This window comes from Emys orbicularis, chromosome 19, assembly GCF_028017835.1.
Source record: "Emys orbicularis isolate rEmyOrb1 chromosome 19, rEmyOrb1.hap1, whole genome shotgun sequence".
NCBI lineage: Eukaryota > Metazoa > Chordata > Testudines > Emydidae > Emys > Emys orbicularis.
The window spans coordinates 3,641,923-3,667,411 of NC_088701.1; the positions used below are offsets into that span (position 1 = coordinate 3,641,923).

Consider the following 25,489-nt stretch of genomic DNA (forward strand, 5'->3'; position numbering starts at 1 on the left):
GGGCTGGGCTAGCAGGGGCTGCGGGTCGGGAGTGAGGGGCACCGGCAGGGCTGGGGGGGGCCAGGGCTGGGCTAGCAGGGGGCTGCGGGTCGGGAGTGAGGGGCACTGGCAGGGCTGGGGGGGAGCCCAGGGCTGGGCTAGCAGGGGCTGCGGGTCGGGAGTGAGGGGCACTGGCAGGGCTGGGGGGGAGCCCAGGGCTGGGCTAGCAGGGGCTGCGGGTCGGGAGTGAGGGGCACCAGCAAGGCTCAGCCCTTCCTGTGGGTTTGCTCGGGGGTTCCTCGGTCTTTGCCGGTGGGACGTCTGCGCAGCTCCTGGGGGGCTCATGCAGGCCCCGTTCGGTGGAGTCTCGGTCATTGGGCCTCTCCGGGGGCAGTGGGGGTGTGACTGGGGTGGGGGCCGTGAAGGAGCAGGGGGTAATTGGGGGGGTGACCAGTGTGGGGGCGTATGAAGGAGCAGGGATGTGACTGGGGGGCGGTGGTGGCAGGGGGTGTCTGGAGGTGTCAGAGGGGGTGGGGGTGTCTGGGGGGGCATTTCACTCGAAGGGCCAACCACGACTTGGACTCTAGGACTTGGCCCTCCCACGCACTCGGCTGAGGTGGCCCCCCCAGGTGGGGTCCCCCAGAGGAGGAAGCCCGGCTGATTGGGAGCCGCAGCGCTGCCCCCCGGTGCCGCGCCCCCTGCCAGTTCCCCGAGCCCTATAGCGGCAAGTGCACCCGAGTGCCACCCACTGACTGGTCCGTCAGAGCCGGCATCTGGGTGGCGCCCGCTGGCTGGTCCATCGGGGCCGGCATCTGGGTGCCGCCCGCTGGCTGGTCCGTCGGGGCCAGCGCCTGGGTGGTGCCTGCTGGATGGTCCGTCGGGGCCAGCTCCCGGGTGGCGCCCGCTGGCTGGTCCGTCCAGGCCGGCGTCTGGGTGGCGCCCACTGGCTGGTCCATCGGGGCCGGCGTCTGGGTGGCGCCCGCTGGCTGGTCTGTCAGGGCCGGCGCCCAGGGTCCCAGCCCTCGGGGAGTCTCTCGGAGAGGAGTCGTGGAATGACGCCCCGGCCCTGCCTTCTGGCGGGACCGTGAAAGGGGAGAGAGACCAGGACGTGGGGCTCGGTTCCTCCGCCAGCAGGTGGGGCCTTGAAGCTTGGAGGGCCCAGCGGGTGGGCGAGGGGGGGTAGGGAGTGAGAGGACAGGGCCTGAACTGCTGAGAGGGTGGGGGGGGCAAACAGCAGCTGTTACCAGCAGACCCCTGACCTCCCCGCCCCCCTTTCTCTCTCCCCGTCCCAGGAAGCCCCCGGGCAACAGCCTCGGCCCTGCACTTCCCGTCGACCTCCATCATCCAGCAGTCCAGCCCCTACTTCACCCACCCGACCATCCGCTACCACCATCACCACGGCCAGGACTCGCTCAAGGAGTTCGTGCAGTTCGTCTGCTCCGACGGGTCGGGCCAGGGCACCGGGCAGGTGAGCGCCGCCGGCCACGCCCCTCCGGATGCTGCCTCCGGGGGGGGGGGCACGCTGGCCAGCGAACAAGGCCCCCCCACGGCTCTCCTCTCCTCTCCTCTCTCTCTGTCTCTCTCTCTGTCTGTGGGGGGCAGGGGACAGGCAGTGTGATCCCAGTCTGGGCGTCGGGGGGCGATGTAACGCAGGGGCTGCTCTGGGTTGGGATTGTTGGGGCAGCTAAGGGGCCAAGAGGGAACATGGCATGTTAGGGGTGATGGAGCTCCAGGGTGGGGGGGCCGAGTCGAAGGCGGGGCTCTGGGCCCACCCACGTCCCGTCACAGCCACTGGGACACGCTAGCCTGCAGCATCTAGAAGGTTCCGGAAACCGGCAGCCTAGAACCGGCGTCACTCTGGAACGTGAGGAGTTCTAGAAGATAAAGTGCTACGGGGGTGGGGCCTCCCGGGGCAGGTTCTGGGGGGCGGGGCCTCGCAGGGCAGGTTTTAGGGGGCGGGGCCTCTCAGTATTGTGGAGTTCTATGGGGCGGGGCCTCAGCATCACAGTGTCCTAGGGGGCATGTCCTAGGGGGCAAGGCCTCAGAGCAGGTCTTAGGAGGCAGGGCCTGAGAGCAGACCCTAGGGGGCGGGGTTCTCAGAGCAGGTCCTGGGGACGGGGCCTCAGCAGCGCGACGTCTGTCGCGGGCGACTTTCTCCACCCAAAGCCAGACTGCTGGAGTGATACGTTGCCATGGAGACTGCACCTCGGGCCGGCTCTTGCGGGATGGGGGAACTGTGCTGGGCACAGCCCCAGGGGTCCCCCAGGAGCACGGGACGGGGGCACTCAGTGATCCGTGCCTAGGACACAATCAGCTCCGCCCTCCGGGGGTGGCTGGTGCCCCTCGGGGTGCCTCTGGGACACCCACTCTTGGCCCGCGAATGCCTCCCGCTGGAGGCCATGTGCAGCCCTTGCCCCGGCACCGGCCGCAGAGGGCTCTGAAGCTCTGGAGCGTCGTGCCTACAGGAGACGTCCCGCCACCAATCGCCACTATGGACAGTTGGCTCACGCCACGGCCTGCTCACGCGCCGGGGCAGCGCCGGGGCTGGGAGGGCCGTGCCCATCACAGCGGCTGGCGTTAAATATCTGGAGCCCAGCGCAGAGACAGCCTTGAGTCATGCCCCCGGGGAGAAACCAGGGCAGGACGCCGGGCAGAGAAGACGCATCTGCAACACCCTGCTCCTTGGCTCTTCCCTGCCGGTCCCTCTCTGGGCCAGCCTTCGCAGATCACGCTCCTCTCCCCGCCTCCCCCTCCGTCCCTCTCCCGGGCATGCCCAGCACCGGTCCCTGGGCTCCACCACGGACCTGTCCTTTCCAGCCTGGAGCCCCTGAAGACGGAGGGACGGGCCGGCCGGTTCACACCAGGTGGCACTTCCCCGGGTTCTGCGTGGAGGGGAGACGCCATTGCCCACGGCCGGCGAGTGAACGACCAGGCGAGCGACGGCCCGGCCCGTGGCTCATCCATGGAGATCTGGCAGGGGGCAGCAGGTCGAGGGTGCGAAGGGGGCAGAGGGCAGGGCCTAGCCAGGGCGTGGGGGGACAGGCCAGCGATGGACGGACAGACACACTCTTCCCACCCTTTGCTTTTTTTTAAAACAAGTCCATTTTTTTTTGGTAAAAAAAGGATTTTTTGGAGGAAAAGCGCCCCCAATAAAACACCGGAACAAAGCAAGCCCCAGCGCCCCGTCCCGGCGCCGCCGGCCGGTACTGCATCTTTACCGTTGCCTTGTCTCGGCTCGCCGTTCACGCATCCTTGTATTTATGTTGTTCGCAGCCTAACGCTAGCGGCCAGGGCAAAGTCACGGGCTCATTTTTGCTGCCGCCGCCCCCACCTGTGGCCAGACCTGTGCCCCTTCCAATGCCTGACACAAAATCCACCAGCACTAACCCAGAGGGCGGAGCGCCGACACCTACATCACCCTGTAAGTGGACGCCCGACAGCGACGACACAACCCCCCAGGCAAACCCACCCCCAGCCTGGTCCTCACGCACGGAGCCACCAGCCAGGCCGCCGGGGAGAGGGGGGAGGGGAAGGGGGAGAAGGGACAGCTGAAGAGGAATGTGAAGCTTAGATACATGGGGGTAGGGATGGGGATGGGGATGGATGGGAGTATGGGGATGGATGGATGGATGGATGGATGGGGGTATGTGTACGGAGATGGATGGATGGATGGATGGATGGATGGATGGATGGATGGGGGTGTGTGTATGGAGATGGATGGATGGGGGTATGTGTATGGAGATGGATGGGGATATGTGTACGGAGATGGATGGATGGATGGATGGGGGTATGTGTATGGAGATGGATGGGGGTATGTGTATGGAGATGGATGGATGGATGGGGGGTGTATGGAGATGGATGGATGGGTGTGTGTGTACGGAGATGGATGGATGGGGGTATGTGTATGGAGATGGATGGATGGGGATGTATGTATGGAGATGGATGGATGGGGATGTGTGTACGGAGATGGATGGATGGATGGATGGATGGATGGATGGATGGGGGTGTGTGTACGGAGATGGATGGATGGATGGGGGTGTATGTACGGAGATGGATGGATGGGGATCTATGTATGGAGATGGATGGATGGGGGTGTGTGTACGGAGATGGATGGATGGGGGGGGTGTACGGAGATAGATGGATGGATGGGTCTGTGTGTACGGAGATGGATGGATGGATGGGTGTGTGTGTGTGTATGGAGATGGATGGGTTGATGGATGGGGGTGTGTGTACGGAGATAGATGGATGGATGGATGGATGGATAGGGGTATGTGTATGGAGATGGATGGATGGATGGATGGATGGGGGTATGTGTATGGAGATGGATGGATGGATGGATGGATGGATGGATGGATGGATGGATGGATGGATGGGAGTATGTGTATGGAGATGGATGGATGGATGGATGGGAGTGTGTGTATGGAGATAGATGGATGGATGGATGGATGGGGGTGTGTGTATGGGGATGGGGGTATGTGTATGGAGATGGATGGATGGATGGAGATGGATGGATGGATGGATAGGGGTATGTGTATGGAGATGGATGGGGGTATGTGTATGGAGATGGATGGATGGATGGATGGATGGATGGATGGATGGATGGGGGGCGTGTATGGGGATGGGGGTATGTGTACGGAGATGGATGGATGGATGGATGGATGGATGGATGGATAGGGGTATGTGTACGGAGATGGATGGATGGGGGTATGTGTATGGAGATGGATGGGGATAGGTGTACGGAGATGGATGGATGGATGGGGGTATGTGTATGGAGATGGATAGATGGGGGTATGTGGTAGAGGGATGAAAAGGTGGGTAGGTAGGGGGCAGGTGGGATGGCAGGCGGGGGTACATGGGGGTAGGTAGGGAGTAGCCGGAGAGCAGGCAGGGGACAAATAGGGGGTAGGCAGGGGGTGGCTGGAGGGTAGGCAAGGGGTACATAGGGGGGTAGATAGGGAGTACATAGGGGGTAGGTAGGGGGTAGCTGGAGGGCAGGCAGGGGGTAGGTAGGGGGCAGGCAGGGGGTAGCCGGAGGGCAAGCAGGGGATAGTTAGGGGGCAGGCGGGGGGCACATAGGGGGCAGGCAGGGGGTAGCCGGAGGGCAGGCGGGGGGTACATAGGGGGCAGGTAGGGGGTAGCCGGAGAGCAGGCGGGGGGTACATAGGGGGTAGCTGGAGGGCAGGCAGGGAGTACATAGGGGGCAGGCAGGGGGTAGCCGGAGGGCAGGCGGGGGGTACATAGGGGGCAGGTAGGGGGTAGCCGGAGGGCAGGCGGGGAGTACATAGGGGGTAGCTGGAGGGCAGGCAGGGAGTACATAGGGGGCAGGCAGGGGGTAGCCGGCTGCCAGCGGGCCCGAGTGGGGCAGGGCTTCATGCCATCATCGAGTGTTGTGCGTTCTCGTTCGCCTGCCCTCACCCGCCGCCATCCATCCCACCCGCGTAAGATGCAGTAGCCGCCGGCTCGGCCGCCTTTGGGGTTCTTTGTTTTGTTCTGTTTTATTATTATTTTGTCGGTTGCCGTGGCAACTCTCGGGGACGGGGCTAAACAAAAGGAAAGAAAAATACCCATTAAAATACCGCCCCCCCCCCCCCCGGACTGGCAGTGCCCAGGAGTGTGTGTGGGGAGGAAGGGGACCGGGGGTCAGCGGGTGTCGACCGTACCCCCTCCCAGTTCAGCTCCATAGCAGGCTACCTTCGCCAGGACTCCTGGGTCCAATCCCCCGCCTGGGGAGGAAGGGGCTGGGGTCTAGTGGCTAGAGCAGGAGTGGGGCTGGGAGCCAGGACTCCTGGGTCCTCTTGGAGGAGAGTGGGGTCTAGTGGCTAGAGCAGGGGGTGGGGCTGGGAGCCAGGACGCCTGGGTTCTGTTCCCAGGGCTCTGTGGCCTCTCCCGGGCAGCGTTAAGTGTGTGTAGTGGGGGGGCACTAGGTGTGTGTACTGGGGGGGCAGCGCTAGGTGTGTGTACTGGGGGGGCATCTCTTCCATTTTCCTTTGTCTTTCTTTCCTTCTTTCTTTCTTTTTTGGACTCTTTCCATCCGTCCCCATGACATCCCCTCCCGTTTGCATTCTCCATTCAGTCCGGCCGGAGGGGTTGTGGGGGGCGGGCGGGGGGGTCTCTGGCGCGTGCCCGCTGCGGCTGCGCCCACTCCTGCCAGGCGGGCGGGCGGAGGACAGGTAAGGAAGAATCCAGCTTTTTGGGGGTGGGGGGAGGGATTTGTGCTACTCCAGACGCTGCCCCCTGCTGGCCAGGATCTGTCCCACTCCCCTTTGGGAGGGCGGGTGCCTCTGTCCCCCCACCCTGCAGCTGGCAGCCCAGCGGGGGAGTGGGAGCCTCCAGAGGCTGATGGGGCCGGCAAGGGGCTGCTGGCGGCCCAACCGCCCACCCTGCCTGGGCAGCTTTGCCTGGGCACTGGCGGCCGTGGGGCTGCAGGGGGAGAGTGGCTGGCAGTGGGCGGCAGGTGACCCCGGCTGCCTGCAGTCTCCAGCAGCCAGGGACGCTGCACCAGGCCCCGGCTGGGGTCTCTGCGCTTTGCCCAGGAAAGGCCGGCCTGGCGGGTACATGGGGCCTGGCCCCGGCCTGGCGGGTACCTGGGGCCCGGCCTGGCAGGTACGTGGGGCCCAGCCTGGTGGGTACGTGGGGCCCGGCCTGGCAGGTACCTGGGGCCTGGCCCCGGCCTGGCGGGTACGTGGGGCCTGGCCTGGCGGGTACCTGGGGCCTGGCGGGTACATGGGGCCCAGCCTGGCAGGTACATGGGGCCCAGCCTGCCGGGTACCTGGGGCCTGGCCCCGGCCTGGCGGGTACCTGGGGCCTGGCCCTGGCCTGGCGGGTACCTGGGGCCCGGCCTAGCAGGTACATGGGGCCCGGCCCCGGTCTGGCAGGTACGTGGGGCTCGACCTGGCGGGTATGTGGGGCCCGGTCTGGAAGCCCCAGGGGGATGTGCCAGGCTGTGATTTCCCCCTGCCCCCAGCTCTGCCCCAGCCCGGATCCCCAGGTTCCAGCCCCCCCGTGCCCAGCGATGCCCCCCAGCCCCGAATGCCAGAGGCCTGAGCTCAGTTATTTCTGGCAGGGGCACGAGGCCCAGGGGAGGGCACCGAGTGCCGCCCGTGGGGCAGGGCCCTGCCAGCTCCATACACGGGCATCTGCTGGGCCAGGAGCGCCCGGGGGAGGGCGCCTGAGGCCTGGGGCAGCTGCTCTGCACATGGCCCTGCCCCCACGGCGGGAAGCTAAACTGGGACACATCATGGGGGGGCGAACTAACTGCACCCCCCCCCCCCGAGAGCAATGGTTCATCCTCCCCCAACACACACAGCTCTGCCGGTGCCCCTCACTCCCGACCCGCAGCCCTGATATTGACCCATCTCCTGAGGGATCATGACAGTCACCCGCTCTTGAGGGGAGCTTGAGATGAGCGGAGAATTATTTTGGGGGTGTTGGAACTGGAGCAGCGCCCTTCAAACACCCCCCCCCCCCAGCCCTCCTGTCCCTATGGATCCCTCTGCCCAGTGCTCTGTATGGGACAGGTGGGCGGAGGTTAGCCCTGCCAGGGGCGTGTCTGCCCCATATCACCCTCTCTCATCCCAGTGATGGCCACGGCCCCCAATGCCCTCGCCCACAGCCCCCTAGCACCTTCCCCCTGCCCCAACACCCTCCCCACCAGCCCCCTAACACCTTCCCCCTGCCCCTAACACCCCCACTCTCCCCCCAGACCCCTAACACCCTCCCCCTCTCCCCAGACCCCAATGCCCTCCCCCCAGATCCCTAACACCCTCCCCAACCCCTAACACCCTCCCCCTGACCCCAGTGCCCTCCCCCTCCCCCAGACCTCACTGTCCTCCCCTCCAGCCCCCTAATGCCCTCCCCCCAGTCCCCTAAACCCCTCCCTTCTCCAGCCCCAGCTCCTAACGTCCTCCCCTGCAGCCCCCAATACTGTCCCCCCAGCCCCCTCACGCCCTCTGCCTCTCTCCCTTGCAGCATTCGCAGCGCCAGGCTCCTCCACTGCCAACCGGTTTGTCGGCATCGGACCCCGGGACGGCAACTTTCTAAACATCCCCCAGCAGTCTCAGGTAGGAGCGGGCGACTCTGGGGGGGTCCCAGCAGGGGGCTCATGCCTGGGGCATCGGCCGTGTCCACATCGCCATGGCAACGTCCCCAAAACCTGGAGTGGTCAGAGCAGGGGGCCAGGAGCCAGGACTCCTGGGTTCTATCCCAGCTCGGGGAGGGGAGCAGGGTGCAGTGGTCAGGGCAGGGGGCCGGGAGCCAGGACTCCTGGGTTCTATCCCAGCTCTGGGAGGGGAGCGGGGTGCAGTGGTCAGGGCAGGGGGCAGGGAGCCAGGACTCCTGGGTTCTATCCCAGCTCTGGGAGGGGAGTGGGGTGCAGTGGTCAGGGCAGGGGGCCGGGAGCCAGGACTCCTGGGTTCTACTGGCTGTGCCACATCCCCCATGGAGGGCCCTGGCCCACTGTGGAGTCCCTGAGGCCATCCCGCCCCCACCGGCCTCTGGCTTGGGCCCTGCACTAAGTTAATTGGACAATTAGCCAATAAATCCCTGGCTGAGCAGGTGACCCCGGCCCTGGGTCTCTGCCCTGAGCAGCCCACGGAGAGGCCCAGCCCTTGGCAAGGGAGGTCTGGGGGGCCCTGGCCTCAAGGGGCTGGGGAAGGGCGTGTGTGTTTTGGGGTCACTTCTGGGTGCTTGTAAAACTGAAGGGGTGACTAGCAAGGCAGGTGTTGTGAGGTCTGGTGGCTGGCAGGGTCCCCTCTGCCCCCTGCTATTCTCTGGTTATGGGAAGCTGTGGGGTTGTTTCATAGACTCGCTCTGTGGGGGGGGTAATTGAGGGAGCACGGGGGAGCAGGCAGGTAGGGGGAGCAGGAGGCTGTGTGCCTGCTCCCTGTAATAGGAGGGTGCTGATACCCGGGGCAGGCCCCAGTGCCCCTGTCACCCCCTGCCGCTCCCTGCACCCCCGGGGGCCTGAGTTGCTCCAGGAGTGGGGCAGGCGGGGGAAGGGGTGCAATGGATGCCTATGAATGAATGCCCCCCACTCTGGGCGTAAAGGTGAACCCCCCCCCCCCCCGAAAGCTGATTCTTCCCGCATCCCTGGGAGTTTCAGGAGAATTGACACCCTCCCCCCCCCCCCCCCCCCCAGCAACTGTCCCATCCCAGCAGGGCAGGAACCCTGGGGCTGCCCCCAACTCCAAAGGGGCGCTGTGGAGCCATGTGTTAACGCCCCCCAGAGAAAAATGACATGGGGGGAGATAAGGATACAGCCCCTCCCCCCCTCCAGTCTTCCCACTCTCCTCCCCCACCAGTCTGCCCCGACTGAGGTTTGGCTGCAGGATCTGGCTCTGTTCCCTTCTTCCCAAACTTCATTGAACTTGGGGAGGGGGGGGACCAGGGGCTCCGCCCCCATCCCATAACCAGAGTCACGTCTGACCCGTCTGGTTTCCCCGAGCAACCAGACATGATGTCACACCCTGGTGAACTTGGACTTGGGGGCTGGAGAAAGGGAAACAAAGGGCCGGGCCGAGAGGAGCAGGGTGGATCGGGGGGGGGGGCCTCGGGGGGGGCCTCGGCCTGCCCCATGGGCCCTCACCCGGTCCCCGGCCTGGTCCCCGAGAGCCTCCCTGCCTGGGGGGCTGTAGCCCTCACTCCTCCGTCCGTCTGGCTGTCCCTCCGGCCTCCTCCCTTTCCCTCCCTCCCTCTGTGATTTCTCCTTCCTTCTCTCGCGTGGGGGTTTCACGGCCCCGTCGCATGGGGGGTCCCTTAGCTGAGCGCCCCCGGCCTGTCCCTGCTCCGCTGGGGTCCCATAGTAACCGGTGACTCCACAGCAGATGGAGGGAGGACAAAAGGGGGGGCCGGGATGGCGGGGGGGCTGTTCCACACCAGCGTCGGTGGGGTGGGGTTGAGGGGATCTGGCCTTGCTGCCAGGGGCTCCCCAGGCAGGGCGTGTGATCCCAGGAGGTAGATCGGCGCGGTCGCCCCGTCCCGGCTGTGGGGGCTACTCTTGGGAGCCGGCCCTCGCCCAACCAGGGGCCATGGGAGCACCCACGGGGTCCCACCAGGAGGGGGCAGTGTCCGGGGACCGGGGCTCCTCCAGCATCCCCCGGCGCGTGGATCTCCCCGTTCGGCTTTGAGCGTCCCCACACGGCCCCCACCAGACTCAGGGCTGGCAGCCCCCATAGGGACCCAGCCCGCCTCTGGAGGGGGCAGGTCGAGGTGGGGGGGGCATGGGGAAGGAGGGGGCAGCCCTAGATTTATCCCTCTCCTCTGATTGGCCCATGGTGCTGTGGACTACCTGGCCCGTTCCTGAGCAGCTACCTTCAGATTGGCTTAGGGGAGGTGCACGTCTCAGGCTCTGGCCAATTACAGAGCGGGTGGCCTAGGGATGCTCCTCCCTCGGTTGTGGAGACTGGGCTCTGATGGGGTTATTGGCCCGGTGCCTCCTGATTGGCTGGGAAGGTCAGACATCATTGTGCCTCTCGGCCAATCAGAAGCTTTAGCTTGAGGGTGAACTCGTGCCTGCTTGGCTGAGGGTTTGGCCAGTGAGTGATGGGCAGGACTCCTGGGTTCTCCCCCGGCTCGCGGAGGGGAGGGGAGGGGGGTGTAGTGCATGGCTGGGCAAACTACGGCCCGCCGGCCACGTCTGGCCTGTCAGACCTTTTAATCTGGCCCTGGAGCTCCCGCCGGGGAGCGGGGTCGGGGGCTTTCCCCGCTCTGCGCCTGCTGCGGCTCCCGGAAGCACCGGTATGTCCCTGCTCCAGCTCCTACGCGTAGGGGCAGCCAGGGGGCTCCACACACTGTCCCCGCCCCAGCACCAGTTCCACAGCTCCCACTGGCCGGGAACTGCGGCTAATGGGAGCTGCAGGGGTGGTGCCTGCGGACGGGGCAGCACGCAGAGCCGCCTGGCCGCGCCTCCACATAGGAGCCGGAGAGGGGACATACCGGTGCTTCCGGGAGCCGCCTGAGGTAAGCACCGCCCGGAGCCTGCACCCCTGACCCCCTCCTGCATCCCAACCCCCTGCCCTAGCCCTGATCCCCCTCCTGCTCTCCAAACCCCTCGGTCCCAGCCCGGAGCACCCTCCTGCACCCCAAACCCCTCATCCCCAGCCGCACCCCCAGCCGGAGCCCTCACATACCCCCTCCCACTCTCCGAACCCCTCGGTCCCAGCCCAGAGCACCCTCCTGCACCCCAAACCCCTCATCCCCAGCCCCATCCCAGAGCCCTCAACCCTCCCCGTACCCCAACCCCCTGCCCCAGGCCAGAGCCTCCTGTACCCTGAACTTCTCATTTCTGGGCCCACCCCAGAGCCCACACCGCCAGCCGGAGCCCTCACATACCCCCTCCCGCACTCCAAACACCTCAGCCCCAGCCCGGAGCCCCCTGCCCCGCACCCCTGCCCCAGCCTGGAGCCCCCTCCTGCACTCCAAACATCTCAGCCCTGGCCCCACCCCAGAGCCTGCACCTCCAGCCGGAGCCCTCACCTTCACCCTCACCCCAACCCCCAATTTCGTGAGCATTCATGGCCCGGCATACGATTTCCATGCCCAGATGTGGCCCTCGGGCCAAAAAGTTTGCCCACCCCTGGTGTAGTGACTAGAGCAGGGCAGGACTGGGCACCAGGGCTCCTGGGCTCTGTCCCGGCTCTGGGAGGGGAGTGGGGTGTAGTGGTTAGAGCAGGGCCAGGTCAGACTGGGCCCCAGGGACAGGCCCCTGGGCTCTGTCCCGGCTCTGCCTCGCAGGTGCCGTGTGGCTTCGTCACTGGGTGCTCTGAGGAGCTGTGACGGGCTGGTCCAGGTGTGTTATGAAGTCCCAGGGTAGGTCCCCCGGAGACCAATCGAGACCCCATTGGGCCCCCCCGGGCAGCAGCTGCCCTGTCCCTGGGACTCGTGAGCTGCTTTTCCTTCTGCCCAGCACCAGGCACCTTCCTCGGCTCCAGCCGGGGCCTGGGAGCCGCGTGCCCGGGAGCCGCTGGGCCCCACAGAGGGGAAGAGAGCCGAGATGGGGAAAGAGGAAACAGCCTGGCTGGATCTCCCCGGCCTGGCGGTGAGACCCCAGCTCAGAGCAGGGGAATCCCTGGGCAGCGCTGCTGGCTGGTCAGAGAGCGCCTCCTGGTGGCACATCCCCCCACCTGCAGGCTCCAGCCACACGCAGCCAGTTCATGCCGTTCCCCTTTTCCCACCAAGGTTTTCTCAAGTCACTTTGTGGCCCGAACTCTTCCCACCCCTCCCCGGGATACCACCTCTGCTCTGATGCCCCCAACCTCTCCACTGGCGGGAGCTGGGATCCTCATCCAGGACCCCCCCGGCCCACAGGGCTCGGTTTGCAGTCGTGCAGCCGGTGCACAAACGGGGCAGGGGGTGGGAAGCCCTACAGCAGGTCACCCCAAAACTGGCTCTGCGGTGGGGGGGAATGTTGCTGGGTCTCGTGATATTTTGTGGCACTCAGGATCGGGACCCCGGCTCTGGGGGGGGAGATGCTAAAAGTGATTCTACGATGTGGTGTCCAGTGCACAAAGCAGCCGGCCCGAGCCAGAGAACAGGGGCCCAGATTTGTAAATTCCCCTCGACGCCAAGTGCCCAAATCCCTTGGGGGAAATGAGATTGGGGCTCCTGAAGCCGTTAGGCGACGCCGGGCATAGCAAGGCTCAAATGCCTTTCGAAGCCTGCGCCTAAGCACGTGGGAGGGTGGCTCTGCGGCAGGCAGGATGGGGAGTTTTCCGAGGCTGATCCCTTTGGTGCGGGGGGGCGCCTCTGGGGACCATGTCACGCCCGCAGTCGGATGCAGAGTCCTCGGTGAGTGAGAGTCAGGGACTCCAATGGGGCGACGCCCTCTTACACCTGCTGGGGGTCTGGCCCTCTGAAGGCCAATGGAGCGACACCCACTGAGCCCAGCTGGGGAGCCTGGTCCGTCCCGGCGCTGTGGGGGGAGGGCGGCTCCTGGCTGGGGGGTCTCGCAGCCCAAGGGGTCCGTCCCGCGGGGACAGGCTGACTCTAGGGAGAGCCAAGCTAAACAGAACGGCATTGCACGGCACAGGGTACAGGCCTCCCCTCCAGATAGGGCCTGAGTGCAGCCCAGGGCTGGGCTAGCAGGGGCTGTGGGTCGGGAGTGAGGGGCACCAGCAGAGCGGGGGAGCCCAGGGCTGGGCTAGCAGGGGCTGCGGGTCGGGAGTGAGGGGCACCGGCAGAGCTGGGGGAGCCCAGGGCTGGGCCAGCAGGGGCTGCGGGTCGGGAGTGAGGGGCACCGGCAGAACTGGGGGGGCCCGGGGCTGGGCTAGCAGGGGCTGTGGGTCGGGAGTGAGGGACACCGGCAGAGCTGGGGGGAGCCCAGGGCTGGGCCAGCAGGGGCTGCGGGTCGGGAGTGAGGGGCACCGGCAGAACTGGGGGGGCCCGGGGCTGGGCTAGCAGGGGCTGCGGGTCGGGAGTGAGGGGCACCAGCAGAGCGGGGGGAGCCCAGGGCTGGGCTAGCAGGGGCTGCGGGTCGGGAGTGAGGGGCACCGGCAGAGCTGGGGGTGAATGGGGGAAATGGAGGGATGGGGGAGATGGATGGATGGGATGGGGGAGATGGGGGGATGGATGAAGGGATGGGGGGATGGATGAAGGGATGGGAGGGGATGGATGAAGTGATGGGGGGATGGATGGGGGAGATGGGGGGATGGATGAAGGGATGGGGGAAGGGATGGATGGGGGGATAGATTGAGGGATGGGGGGATGGATTGAGGGATGGGGGAAATGGAGGGACGGAGGGATGGGGGAGATGGAGGGATGGGAGAATGGATGAAGGGATGGGGGAGATGGAGGTATGGGGGATGGATGGATGGATTGAGGGATGGGGGGATGGATTGAGAGGTGGAGGGATGGGGGGATGGATGAAGAGATGGGGAGATGGATGGATGGATTGAGGGATGGGGGGATGGATGTATGGGGGGGGATGGATGGGTGGGGGGATGGGATGGATGGAGGGATGTCGGGGATGGGAGGATGGAGGGATGGGGGAAATGGAGGGACGGGGGGATGGAGGGATGGGGGGATGGATGGGGGAGATGGGGGGATGGATGGACGGATTGAGGGATGGGGGGATGGATGGGTGGGGGGATGGAGTAAACTCGTCGTGAGGTCGATGCTATTTAAAATAACCCGTCCACATCTGTGCTGTTTCACTTCCAGTCTTGGTTCCTCTGATGGGATCTTCAAGAAAGAGACGAGAAATCTCTCCCTAAAGCCCCCCATGGAAGCGTCCGTCCTTCGCCCTGGATCTTCACTGAGCTGCTCCTGTCGAGACCCAGAGGGGGTGCCCAGCTCCCGCTACCGATGAGAAAAGTCCACCCCCCCCGTCCCAGCCCCGATCCGGAGCCAATTTGAATCGACGTGGACGAGGTTGGTCCTGTCCGATGCGGACTTCCCGCGCCGCCCTTGGGAAGTAACATCTCAAACAGCAAAGCGCAGCACCCCCGCCGCGATCGCCGCACATCAGCCGCTCCGGAGCCGAGCGTCTCCCTGTTCCTGGGGCGGGGAGATCGACAGCCCCGGACGCGCCCGGGTCGAAATCTCCCGAAACCCCCCAGAGCGCTGACGTGTGCCAGGAAAGAGGGGGAAGTGCTGGGAGCTTTCCAGAGCTCCAAGTGACTTAGGATGGCAGGTTGAGGCAACGTCCAACAGCCCAGGGCGTCCAGCCTGCAGCCACGGGGTGTGTTGCACCTCGCTTAGGCCGACCCGAGCTAGCATTCAGGTGCCGGGAAGCCGCAGCCGCGTGGGCGAGCCCCGGGTAATTACTCGGCTGCGGCATCCTGCTCTGGCACCCGAGCTTGCTCGGCTGAAGCCATGAGCGGGGATCTCCCTGCTGGCACTGGTTCGGCTCGTGGGGTGAACAGAGCGAGAACCGAACCAGCTGGCCTGTCCCACAAACATATTTGCGAATTCAAAAAATTTTCCTGTCTCAAATTGGGGTGAAAAATGGAAATCTCAAAAATATTTGCCAGCCGGAAACCTGACGAGTTTTTTGTTGTGGGTCATTTGAAATATTTCATTTTTTCCATTTGGGCCTTTTTTTCTGGGGTTTTAACCTTATTTTTTTTTCCGGTCAAATTAGCTTAATGTCGGGTCGAACCAGAAAACTGGAATTTTGCCTTCTTTGCAAGTTTGTTCCCGATGAGGAGACGCAGCCGACCCGCCCGTTCCAGGAACGGTGCCATTTCGGCAAAGCTGCGATTTCCAAGGAAAAAATGATTTGTCACAGCCTCCCGGCCAGCGCAGGGCAATGGAAAATCGGTCTTCAATGGCGTGTGACCTGCCCTGTCGCTGTTTCACTTGCCTCGTCTGCATGAGAAGGCAACACTGGTTTAACTTCACCTGCTTTAAATCCACAACTCAAGGGGTGAATTTAAACCGGTTTCAAGGGCCTGCTGTGAACCGAACCGATAGAAGTGGTTTGACATTGATGTAAGTGTGTCCACACAGGTGCTGGCACCAGTTTCATCAAACCGGTTTAACTGAAGTCAGGCCAGTTTTGCAGGGAACAAACTTTGTGCATCCAAGTCACGTGGGCGCTCTGGAAATCCTCCCTCTGTGGCCGGCAATGAGCCACCTTCCCAGTTCAATTCTGGACGCTTGGGCCGGGAGAGGCCGCTGCCCAAGGAGCCCCAGGATTGGGTCCCCTCCGTCTTCATCCTGGGGCAGCCGGATCCTCCAGGGCGCCCGGGAAGATCCAGCCCCGGCGGGGTGTTTGCTGGCAGCCCTGGAGAAATGCAGCCGGGAAGGCTACAAAACTTCCTCCTGGCCGCCCTGCCCTGCCCCTACCTCGGCTGGCTCTGGCTGGCCCTCGGGCTGTCCACAGCCCTCCCCCCGCCGAGGGGCCTTCTGGGTGCGGGGGGGCTCAGGACCTTAGCCCAGCACCGCCTGCAGGGACTGGAGCCGAGCTGTGCCGCTGAGGATGCTGGGAATTTACCCAGGATGCTCGGCGGCCGAGGGACTCAGGTTGGCTCCATTGTCCCCCCTCGTTCCCGCTGTACTGGGAGTCGTGAGGAAGGCTAAGCAGAGATGCTCCCGGCCGCAGGGGCAGAGGGGGCTGCGCGCACTCCCTTCCCGGCCCCCCCACGTCAGCCTCTCGCTCGAGAGCTCCCCTGGGCGGATGAAGTGGGATTCTGCCCGGGGGGGTGGACAGTTAGATTATTTTAGAGAAGGGGGCATCTAGTCTCCTTCCCAGCTCTCCCAGTGGCTCCCAGCATGGTCCCCCTTCCCCCCCCCACAATGGGGCTCTCTCCAGCCCTGAAAATGCAGCGCTGGGGGGGTCCCTTTGCAAACAACCCCCCCCCAGGAAATCAGCTTCAGCTAAGGACGCCCGCCAATGCTGCCAACCCCCGGGCGTGGCTGCCCTACTCCCTTTCCGAATCCCCCCTCCCCAGGGAAAGCACTGGGGGAGCCGCGGCAGCTGGTTTGGGCCGGGGGGGGGGGGGGGCGTCTGTGAGGTTTGACAAGGTCGCGTCTAAGCTAGCTCAGCTGACGGCGGTTTTCTTTCCCCTTCTCCCCACCGCGATCTGTTCTCGCTTCCTTCCTTCGGATTTGCTGCTTGGTGGTTGGTTTTTTCGTTTTAAATAGTTGGATCCTTTCTCTTTTCTCCTCCTTCCTTTCTTCCTTCGTCGTAGCTTGGTGGTTATTTTAGGGGTTGGGGCTTTCTGTACATATAGGCGATCAAAGGAACTAGGGCCGAGTAAGAAAGGCGCCACGCCCCAGCCAGCGCTCGCTCGAGGGAAAGCTCTGGCAGGAATCTGTAGGCCTAGCGCTGAGGAGATGTGGGGACGTTTTGCTGCAGGGACATGGGAAAGGTTCCGTTTTCCTGCTGCTCCAGCGTGCACACAGAGCAGCTGCAGTCACCCAGCCCGCCACACACGCTGTCCGTTTCGCTTCCGAAAATCAAATTGAAAACTCTCTCTCTCCATCTCACACCCACCTTTGAATCAGCAGCAGCGGCGTCTTTATATTTTTTAGAGACACAGGGTCCCATCTCTCCACCCTGTTATCGGGCGCAGGGCCTGCGATGCTGAAATGCAGCCACCTCTGGGGTGGGGCGGGGCGGCTGTTAGTAACAGCAGCGCCGCAGGGTAGTTTTAGGACCGGAAGTGGGGATGGGAGAATCCTGTATCTGGATGAAACCCCCAGGAAGGGGGTGGGAGATAGGGAGGCAGATTGGGGTCGGCTGAGCTGGAGTATGGCCCGGATGCCAGGGTTCATATCTTTATTCTTGCAACAACGACGAAAAAGCCCTAGTGGTGGTGAAAGTCCCAGCAGAGTCCCTTGGGGATTGTGGGATAAATGGCTCCATTGGCTACAGGGCTGTCCATGCCCCCCACACACCTGGGCCCTGTCCTGGGACCCCCTGTCCCCCCACCCCGAGAGAAAAGCACAGATCCCATCTCTCCTGCCTCGGGAAATGAGGGAGCCCTCGTGACCCCAACAAATCAGGGGCTGGCACCTCCTCCCACAGCACAAATGATGCCCCCTTTTATTTCGGGGGGGGGGATCTGCACCCTGGAAAAGGCCAAGTTTCCAGTTCTGCTGGAGAAGCAGGGTCCATGTGCGAAACCAGACAGCTGCAGGCTGAGGCCTCCCCCCCCCACGGCCCCATCTCCGGGGGCATCAGTGGGGTGCAGGGCCTCACCCCCTCCATCGCATCCCCGGCAAAGCCCCTCATCCCATGGAGGGGTGAGAACCCCGCTGGGTCCCCCCACCCGGCGCGCAGCTGCAGGACAGCTGGGCAGCGCCGGTTCGTCCGGAGGCGACTCCGGCTGCTAGATGAGGAGTGAAAGGCCCTTTGACAGCTCGAGCTCCAAGGATGGACGCAGCCCACCGGGACTAGCTGGTGCCGGGGCCCCCCCAGGCCGTGCGCACAGAGCAGGCACTGCAGTGCCCGCCCTCCCCCCCCCTGTATGTCACTGGCTTGGACCCGAACTCTCTGGGGCCTGCCTGTCAGCCCGATCTCCACTGCCCTGGTGCTAATCTGGAGTCACTCCGGATGGGTCATTCTGGATTTACACCTGGGCAGCTGAGTGCAGAATCCAGTTCCTGGCCCCAGTCCATAGCCCTTGTTCTCAAGCAGAGCCCAAGCGCTGGGCTTGGACGGGCTGACTCCAGCCTGGGGCCAGACCTTTAGCGGGTGTAAAGCCTGGGGGAGACACCAGTTGAGTGACACCCATTGACACCACTGGGACCTGGGGCCCCTCCCGCACACTGTCGCCCCATCACGTAAAGGCGGCCTGACGCCTTCCCTTTGAACTGCTCCGGGATGGGGCAGGAAGCTCACTGGGAAACCTCCCAGGCCTTCCCAGAGAGACACTGAGCTTGTCCTTATGTGCCACTCTTAAAACCATCCGGCGCCAGGGGGTCTCGGCGGGATTGGGGGAGCAGGAAGTCCTAGCCCTGGGTATTTGCAAATATGAATCGACGTTACCGCAAGCTACGTCCCCGGGAGCCGCTCAGAGCGGCCCTGTGGCTTTGGGCAGCATTCTCCCGGGCGGGACAGACAAAGGCAGGGTCCGGGTTGTTCTCGGAGGCCGAACGTTTGACAGGAACGAGAATTCAGGGTGTCTCGGCTCCAGCCTTGGAACTGTTCGGCTGCCTCCAGCCGAGCGTGTCCGTAAGATCAGGGCTTTCGAGGCTGGGCCCGAATTTAAAAACCCTGGCGGTTCGTATCAGTCAAGGCCCCAATTCAGCGCTGCACTAAAGCACACGCTTAAGGCTCATAGAGCGTGTCTACACTGCAAAAAAAGCCCGCAGGAGCCAGGCTGGAGCCCGGTTGTCTGCCCTGCTGTTTGTAGCTTGATGGGTCGAGCCCGAGGGGCAGGAGCCGGGCTCCGAGACTAGCTGCTGGGGGTTTTTCCCAGCGTAGCCAGGCCCCTATCACGGCCCGTCTGACAGAGGAACTAACCCGGGGTTTAGCGGGACACGTTCAGAAGCCAGAGGTGAGCAGGGGTGGCCGCAGCAGAATGAGACTCTCTCGAGAATGTGTTTAAAAAATGGAAAAAAAAAACTTTTTAAAAAAGCTACAGATATATATATAGGGGGCGAAAACTGAACAAATGTTGTTTTCTTGGAGCCAGTGCAATGACTTGCATAGTTTTAATATCTTTGTATGTTAAAGATTGTTAAGCAGAAGAAAAAAAATCTATTTTTCTTGAGATGTCCTGTTCCCGGGGACTCTAAATACACAGGGGAGAGAAAACCCAACCTTTGTAAGTATGGGAAATTCTTTTTTTTTTTTTTTTCCTGTTTATTTTTTCATTCGTTTATTAATTTTTTTTTTTTTTGCCTTTTTCTCGTTTCTATTATTTTTTTGGGGGAGGCTGAAGGGAAGGTTTTTTTCAAGCAAAAAATAAAAGAAATATATATATCGGTTCAAAAACCGCAGAGAGAAAAAATGTAAAAAACCTAAAGTGAAGACACAAGGACGGCGAGAAAAGAAAAATGATGAAAAAAACTCATAAAAAAAGAAAATTAACAAAAAAATTATATATAAAACCACAAACCCTGGTGCTTTTTACAATATAAAGGACATTAAAAAACTCTATTATACATAGTTTATGAACCAATTAATTGTTATCATAAAGCACATTTTAGGAAACATACATTATCCTTTCTTTATGTTTAACTGAAAGGGGCAGGACGGACTGCGGTTATCAGAGGCACCCGGCTTTTGTTGATCTTACTGGGGGGGCAAGCGAGAGAAGTGGGGGGGCCTGCCTTGGCCAAGGGGTCCCCCCCAGCTGGGTGTCACCCCTCCCACGTTGATGGGTTGAATCCCTTAGTGCTGATTTCCCCCCCCCCCGCCCGCCCCCTGCCTTGGTCCCCGGAGAAACTTCAGTTGGAATTAGGCCCGGCTCCCCCTTGCCCCCCCTCTGCCCCCCACCCCGATGGAGGATTTTTCTTTGGAGCCAAAAGCCAACTTTGATCTCACCAGCATTTTGTCGTGGAGCCTTTTTCAGAAAGTTGGTCGTGTTCCCCCTTTTTCTGTTCTCCGGGGTGGGGTGGAGGGGACCCTTCCCTTTCCCCTGATGGATGGGGGGGGAGACACCTGGGCTTGGAGGGGGAGCCCCCTTCCCATCCCCCCAGTGACAGAGCAGTGCAGTTGGAGGAAGGACCCTTTGGTTCAGGAAGGGCCAAGCCCTGCCCACGCCTTACCCGCCCGCACTGCCTGGCAGCCGACGTGCCTTCACCCCCTTGCTGGCCCGGACGGACGGACGGGGGGCTGCGCTGCTCCGCCGCCCCCCCAGCCGTGCCCCCAGCGCCACACGGCCACGCAAAGCAATAAACACCCCAGTTGCCACCGACAGACAAAAGATGCCAATCGCCCAGGGGGGAGGGGTTCAATGGGGTCCAAACTGGATCCTGTCCCCCCCTCCATGGAATCACGGGGCCCAATCCGGATCCTGCCCCGCCCAAAATCCCAGGGCCCAATCCGGATCCCCTCTCACCCTAACAGCTGGGAGGGCCCGATCCAGATCCTGTCCCCCACCCCGCACCCCAAAACTGCCAGGGGAAGAAGCCGAGGTGGAAATTTTCCAAAGTGGCTTCTGATCTTCGGTTTGGTCTCCGTCTTCTCCCCCTCCCCGCGCCCCCACCCTGCTCCTTTGGAAACCAGGTGTCTCAGCCTGGGGCCCTGGATGGGGGCAATACCCCCCCTCCAAAAAAGAAATCCGAACGCCCCACTCCGAAGCAGGCCGCTGAGTGCATGCTCCCCCTTTGCTAGGCCGGGGTCAGCCCTTTCCACACACACACCCCCATGCTACTCCCAAGGGGTTCGCCCACCGCAACCCCCCCCCCACTGCCTCTCGCTCTAGGACCCCCCTTAGGCTGCGTCGCAACGAGCCGGCTGCTCCCGCCCGTCCGTCTCTGCCCCTTCCAACAAGTTTCTTCGTAGGGTAAGAAACGCAGTATATCGAGTACAGTACAGTATATATATATAGTACTAATGGCCTTCAGTGTGCTTCTGTCTCCGTCCCCTCGGCGTGTCCCTCCGTGTCCCCCCCGCTCGCTCTAGCTCGCCGCCCCTTCTCCGCCTTTGCGAATAAAGCGTAGTTCTTCGTCTGGTCGCGTCCCTTCGCGTCCCCGCCACGTCGTAGCCGAGTGCCGGCTAGCCAGCCGCGCCGCGCACGTCAGCATCGCTTCCCCCACCCAAAAAAGGCGTTTCAAAAAAAAAAGCGACAAAAACGACAACAAAAAAAAGACAAAAAAAATGTTAAATAATAAAATGCAAAACCTGTTATACCCGGTAACCAGGCCCGGTCGTTTTTCCTTCTGCCCGAGCGCGCGGTTGATGGTGGGCCCAGCCCGCGGGGGTCGGGACCCTCGCACAGGAGGTTCCGAAAACAACAGCAACAGGAGGGAGGGGAACAAAAAAAATCAAAATACAGACCTGGTTCCCCTCCCCCCACGTGCTCCCCAGCCCTGCAGGTCCCTCCCCAGTGTGGAATTGGGTACATTGGGGGGGCACAAGGGGCTGGAGTGGCTGGCAGGGGTGTTCTGTCTGTGCACACACACACACCCCGGTTTGCCAAAGGGACTCGGTGCCCCCGATCTCTGGGGGTCGAAGGTTTGTGTCCTGCCCTCTGGCTTTCCGCCCCCCAAGCAGACAAGGCCGAGGGGGCTGGAACAATGTGTACAGTGGGGTGCTGAGAGTTCCAGCATCGCTGGCCAAGACGAACCCCATACGCTGGCGGCTGCAGGCAGAGTCTGGGCCTGCTCACGTTCCTGTGATGCGCACTGTGGTGGGGCTACGCCATGGGCTGCCAGGAGGCCGGTGCTGGCTCTGCACTGAGCAGCCAGGGGCCCTTGGGGCCATCATGGCCCTGTGCGGTGCCTCAGTTTCCCCTCTGGCCCTTGAGCGAGTTAGATTGTGAGCTCTTTGGGGCAGGGCCTGGCTCTCTCTCAGCGGGGATCACTAGCCGCTGCCACCGTGTGCCGGGCCCTGGGCCTGGATTTCCACACGGGCACAAGCAGTTGTGGGGTCAGAGCTGAGCTGTCGTCTGGGGTGAAATCTGGCTCCACTGACACACGTGGAAAAGCCACCTCCAGCGTCGGGGGGGCCCAGGCGTTGGCCCCACCCCCCCACAGGACAACCTTGGGTGGGGGGCTGGAGGAATCTGACCCCCCACTGCCCCCGCAGTGTTCAGCAGACGCCTGCCGCTGGCCCCGCCACCCAGTTGAGGAAAGTGCCTTAAAAACCCACCACGAGAACCAAACCTGGGTGATCGACCCCTTCAGCCCTGAGCCCGGCCCCCCAGCCCACAGCTCGGGCGCTGACTCTGCCCTGCCAGCGGGGGCACTGCTGAGACCCCCACAGCCGGGGGAACCCAAGTGCCCGGTTGTGGGTCCAGAGGGAGGGGCCGGAGATGGGACCCAGAGACCAGCCCCCCCCCCCCCCCGCCCCCCACGCCTGGTCAGTTCCAGTCTGTTCCATTGGGAACCTTCCTAGGGGCTTGAATGACTGGCCAACCTGCCCGCCTGGCTTCTTTCCACTGGGGTGGGGGCTTAGCCTGAGACACCCCCCCCGCACTAACCACTAGCCCCCACTCCCTTCCCAGAGCTGGGGAGAGAACCCAGGAGTCCTGCCCCCCCCTCTAACCCACCAGCCCCCACTGCCCTCCCAGAGCTGGGGAGAGAACCCAGGAGTCCTGGCTCCTACCCCCCCCCCACCACCCGCTGCCAGCGCTGACCACTAGCCCCCTTCCTGGCCTTACCGTAGCCAGTTGGCTCAGACCTCCTGTGTGTGGGCACACGCCCCCCCCCCCCCATGGCTAAGTGGGGCTGGGACTAAGCAAGGCCCAGATGCAGGGGCCCCTCACAGGGGCACAGACACCCCTCCCCCCCCCCGTAGCACGCTGAGCAGGCCCCAAAGACCCCCCCCCCAAGGTGTTCACCTCTGACCCACCCAGGCAGCAGCTCTTTACAAGGGAGACCCAGAGGCTGGGGGGGGAGGGCTGAGGGGCTAAACTCTGGGTGGCGGGAGGGACGCACAGGCTGTTCCATGGGGGGGGGGGCTGATCCAGTGGGGTGCCCCCTCCCCCCGGGCATCAATGGGGGGGCACTTCTTGGTCACTGCTCCTCACCCAGCAGCTCCTGACCCCCATCCCCCACCTCGTGCCTGCGTCTCACCCCCACCCTGTCACCCCCAGCTGTGCCCCCCCCCCCCCAGGAAGCAGGCAGGGGCAGGCCGGGGCTCTGGGGCTGACTCAGCACCAACCACCCCCTGCGGGCAGGACCCCCCCAGCCCAACGGCGCCAGGTGGAGCAACGGCTCCGTTACCGCAGGGCGGCCCTGCCGGGAATGGCGGGGGGGGGGGGGGGCTGCAGCCCTCCAGGGTCCCCCGCCAGCACTGCCGGTGCCCCTCACTCCCGACCCGCAGCCCCTGCCAGCCCAGCCCTGTGCCCCTCACTCCAGACCCGCAGCCCCTGCTAGCCCAGCCCTGCCCCCCCAGCCCTGTGCCCCTCACTCCCGACCCGCAGCCCCCTGTCCCCCCAGCCCTGTGCCCCTCACTCCCGACCCGCAGCCCCTGCTAGCCCAGCCCTGCCCCCCCAGCCCTGTGCCCCTCACTCCCGACCCGCAGCCCCCTGCCCCCCCAGCCCTGTGCCCCTCACTCCCGACCCGCAGCCCCCTGCCCCCCCAGCCCTGTGCCCCTCACTCCCGACCCGCAGCCCCCTGCTAGCCCAGCCCTGCCCCCCCCAGCTCTGCCAGTGCCCCTCACTCCCGACCCGCAGCCCCCTGTTAACCCAGCCCTGTCCCCCCAGCCCTGTGCCCCTCACTCCCGACCCGCAGCCCCCTGCTAACCCAGCCCTGTCCCCCCAGCCCTGTGCCCCTCACTCCCGACCCGCAGCCCCCTGCTAACCCAGCCCTGCCCCCCCAGCCCTGTGCCCCTCACTCCCGACCCGCAGCCCCCTGCTAACCCAGCCCTGTGCCCCCAGCCCTGTGCCCCTCACTCCCGACCCGCAGCCCCTGCTAGCCCAGCCCTGCCCCCCCAGCCCTGTGCCCCTCACTCCCGACCCGCAGCCCCCTGCTAACCCAGCCCTGCCCCCCCAGCCCTGTGCCCCTCACTCCCGACCCGCAGCCCCCTGCTAACCCAGCCCTGTGCCCCTCACTCCCGACCCGCAGCCCCTGCTAGCCCAGCCCTGCCCCCCCAGCCCTGTGCCCCTCACTCCCGACCCGCAGCCCCCTGTTAACCCAGCCCTGCCCCCCCAGCCCTGTGCCCCTCACTCCCGACCCGCAGCCCCCTGTTAACCCAGCCCTGCCCCCCCAGCCCTGTGCCCCTCACTCCCGACCCGCAGCCCCCTGCTAACCCAGCCCTGTGCCCCTCACTCCCGACCCGCAGCCCCTGCGAACCCAGCCCTGCCCCCCCAGCCCTGTGCCCCTCACTCCCGACCCGCAGCCCCTGCTAGCCCAGCCCTGCCCCCCCAGCCCTGTGCCCCTCACTCCCGACCCGCAGCCCCCTGCTAACCCAGCCCTGTCCCCCCAGCCCTGTGCCCCTCACTCCCGACCCGCAGCCCCCTGACAGCCCAGCCCTGGGCTCCCCCCCAGCCCTGTGCCCCTCACTCCCGACCCGCAGCCCCTGCTAGCCCAGCCCTGCCCCCCCAGCCCTGTGCCCCTCACTCCCGACCCGCAGCCCCTGCTAACCCAGCCCTGCCCCCCCAGCCCTGTGCCCCTCACTCCCGACCCGCAGCCCCTGCTAGCCCAGCCCTGCCCCCCCAGCCCTGTGCCCCTCACTCCCGACCCGCAGCCCCTGCTAACCCAGCCCTGCCCCCCCAGCCCTGTGCCCCTCACTCCCAACCCGCAGCCCCCTGCTAGCCCTGAGCTCCCCCCAGATCTGCCAGTGCCCCTCACTCCCGACCCACAGCCCCCTGCTAGCCCAGACCTGGACTCCCCCCACCCAGTCCTGCGGGTGCCCCTCACTCCCGATCCGGTCTCCTTTCCCCCAGCCGGACCGGGCAGAACCTGGGGGCTGAGCTGTTCTCAGTGGGTTTGGGGGTTCAGGGAAACCACCAGGACCCCCAATATCTGTGTGCGCCCCCCCCCCGCACAGCGAGCTCCTGCGGGGGGGGGGGAGGCTGGAAGCCTGGAATTCCCCCCCCCCCCATCTTCTCCGAGCAGCGCTGGTCTCCAGGCGGAAATCTTCATGGGCACCCCCCCACACACACTGTGCTTGGACGAGTGGGGGTCTTGGCTGGGGGGGGCCTCTCCCCATTGCTGAGTTACCCCCTCCCCTGACCTCCCAGCACCCCCGCAGGCGCTGCGCCTGCCCAGGCCTGTGCCCCGCCCCCAACCTCTGCCCTCCCCCGACCCACTGGCCCGGGGTTCAAATTCCTGGGGGGGTTCCCCAATGGTGCCACCATGGAGCCCCCCCCGCCAGGCCATTTGTGTGACCAGGTGCTAAGACCCCCCCCCAAGTCTCCCCCCTTGTGCACCCTCCCCCAAAAGGCCTTCCAGGAACCCCCCAACCTCTGCCCCATGGCTCCCCTCCCCCACAACCCCGCCCCCCGTGTCC

At 64.2% G+C, this 25,489-nt stretch overlaps 1 protein-coding gene across 1 annotated transcript in view; it reads left to right on the forward strand.

Annotated features, from left to right (window-relative positions):
- Positions 1-14,309, forward strand: part of NFIX (nuclear factor I X) — a 119,359-nt gene extending 105,050 nt beyond the window's left edge. The window contains exons 8-11 of the mRNA XM_065419195.1: positions 1,272-1,447; positions 3,253-3,400; positions 7,948-8,039; positions 14,134-14,309. Of these exons, the coding sequence (XP_065275267.1) occupies positions 1,272-1,447; positions 3,253-3,400; positions 7,948-8,039; positions 14,134-14,148 (431 nt within the window). The 3' untranslated portion in view covers positions 14,149-14,309. The remainder of the gene's footprint in view (positions 1-1,271; positions 1,448-3,252; positions 3,401-7,947; positions 8,040-14,133) is intronic.
- Positions 14,310-25,489: the final 11,180 nt, after the last annotated feature.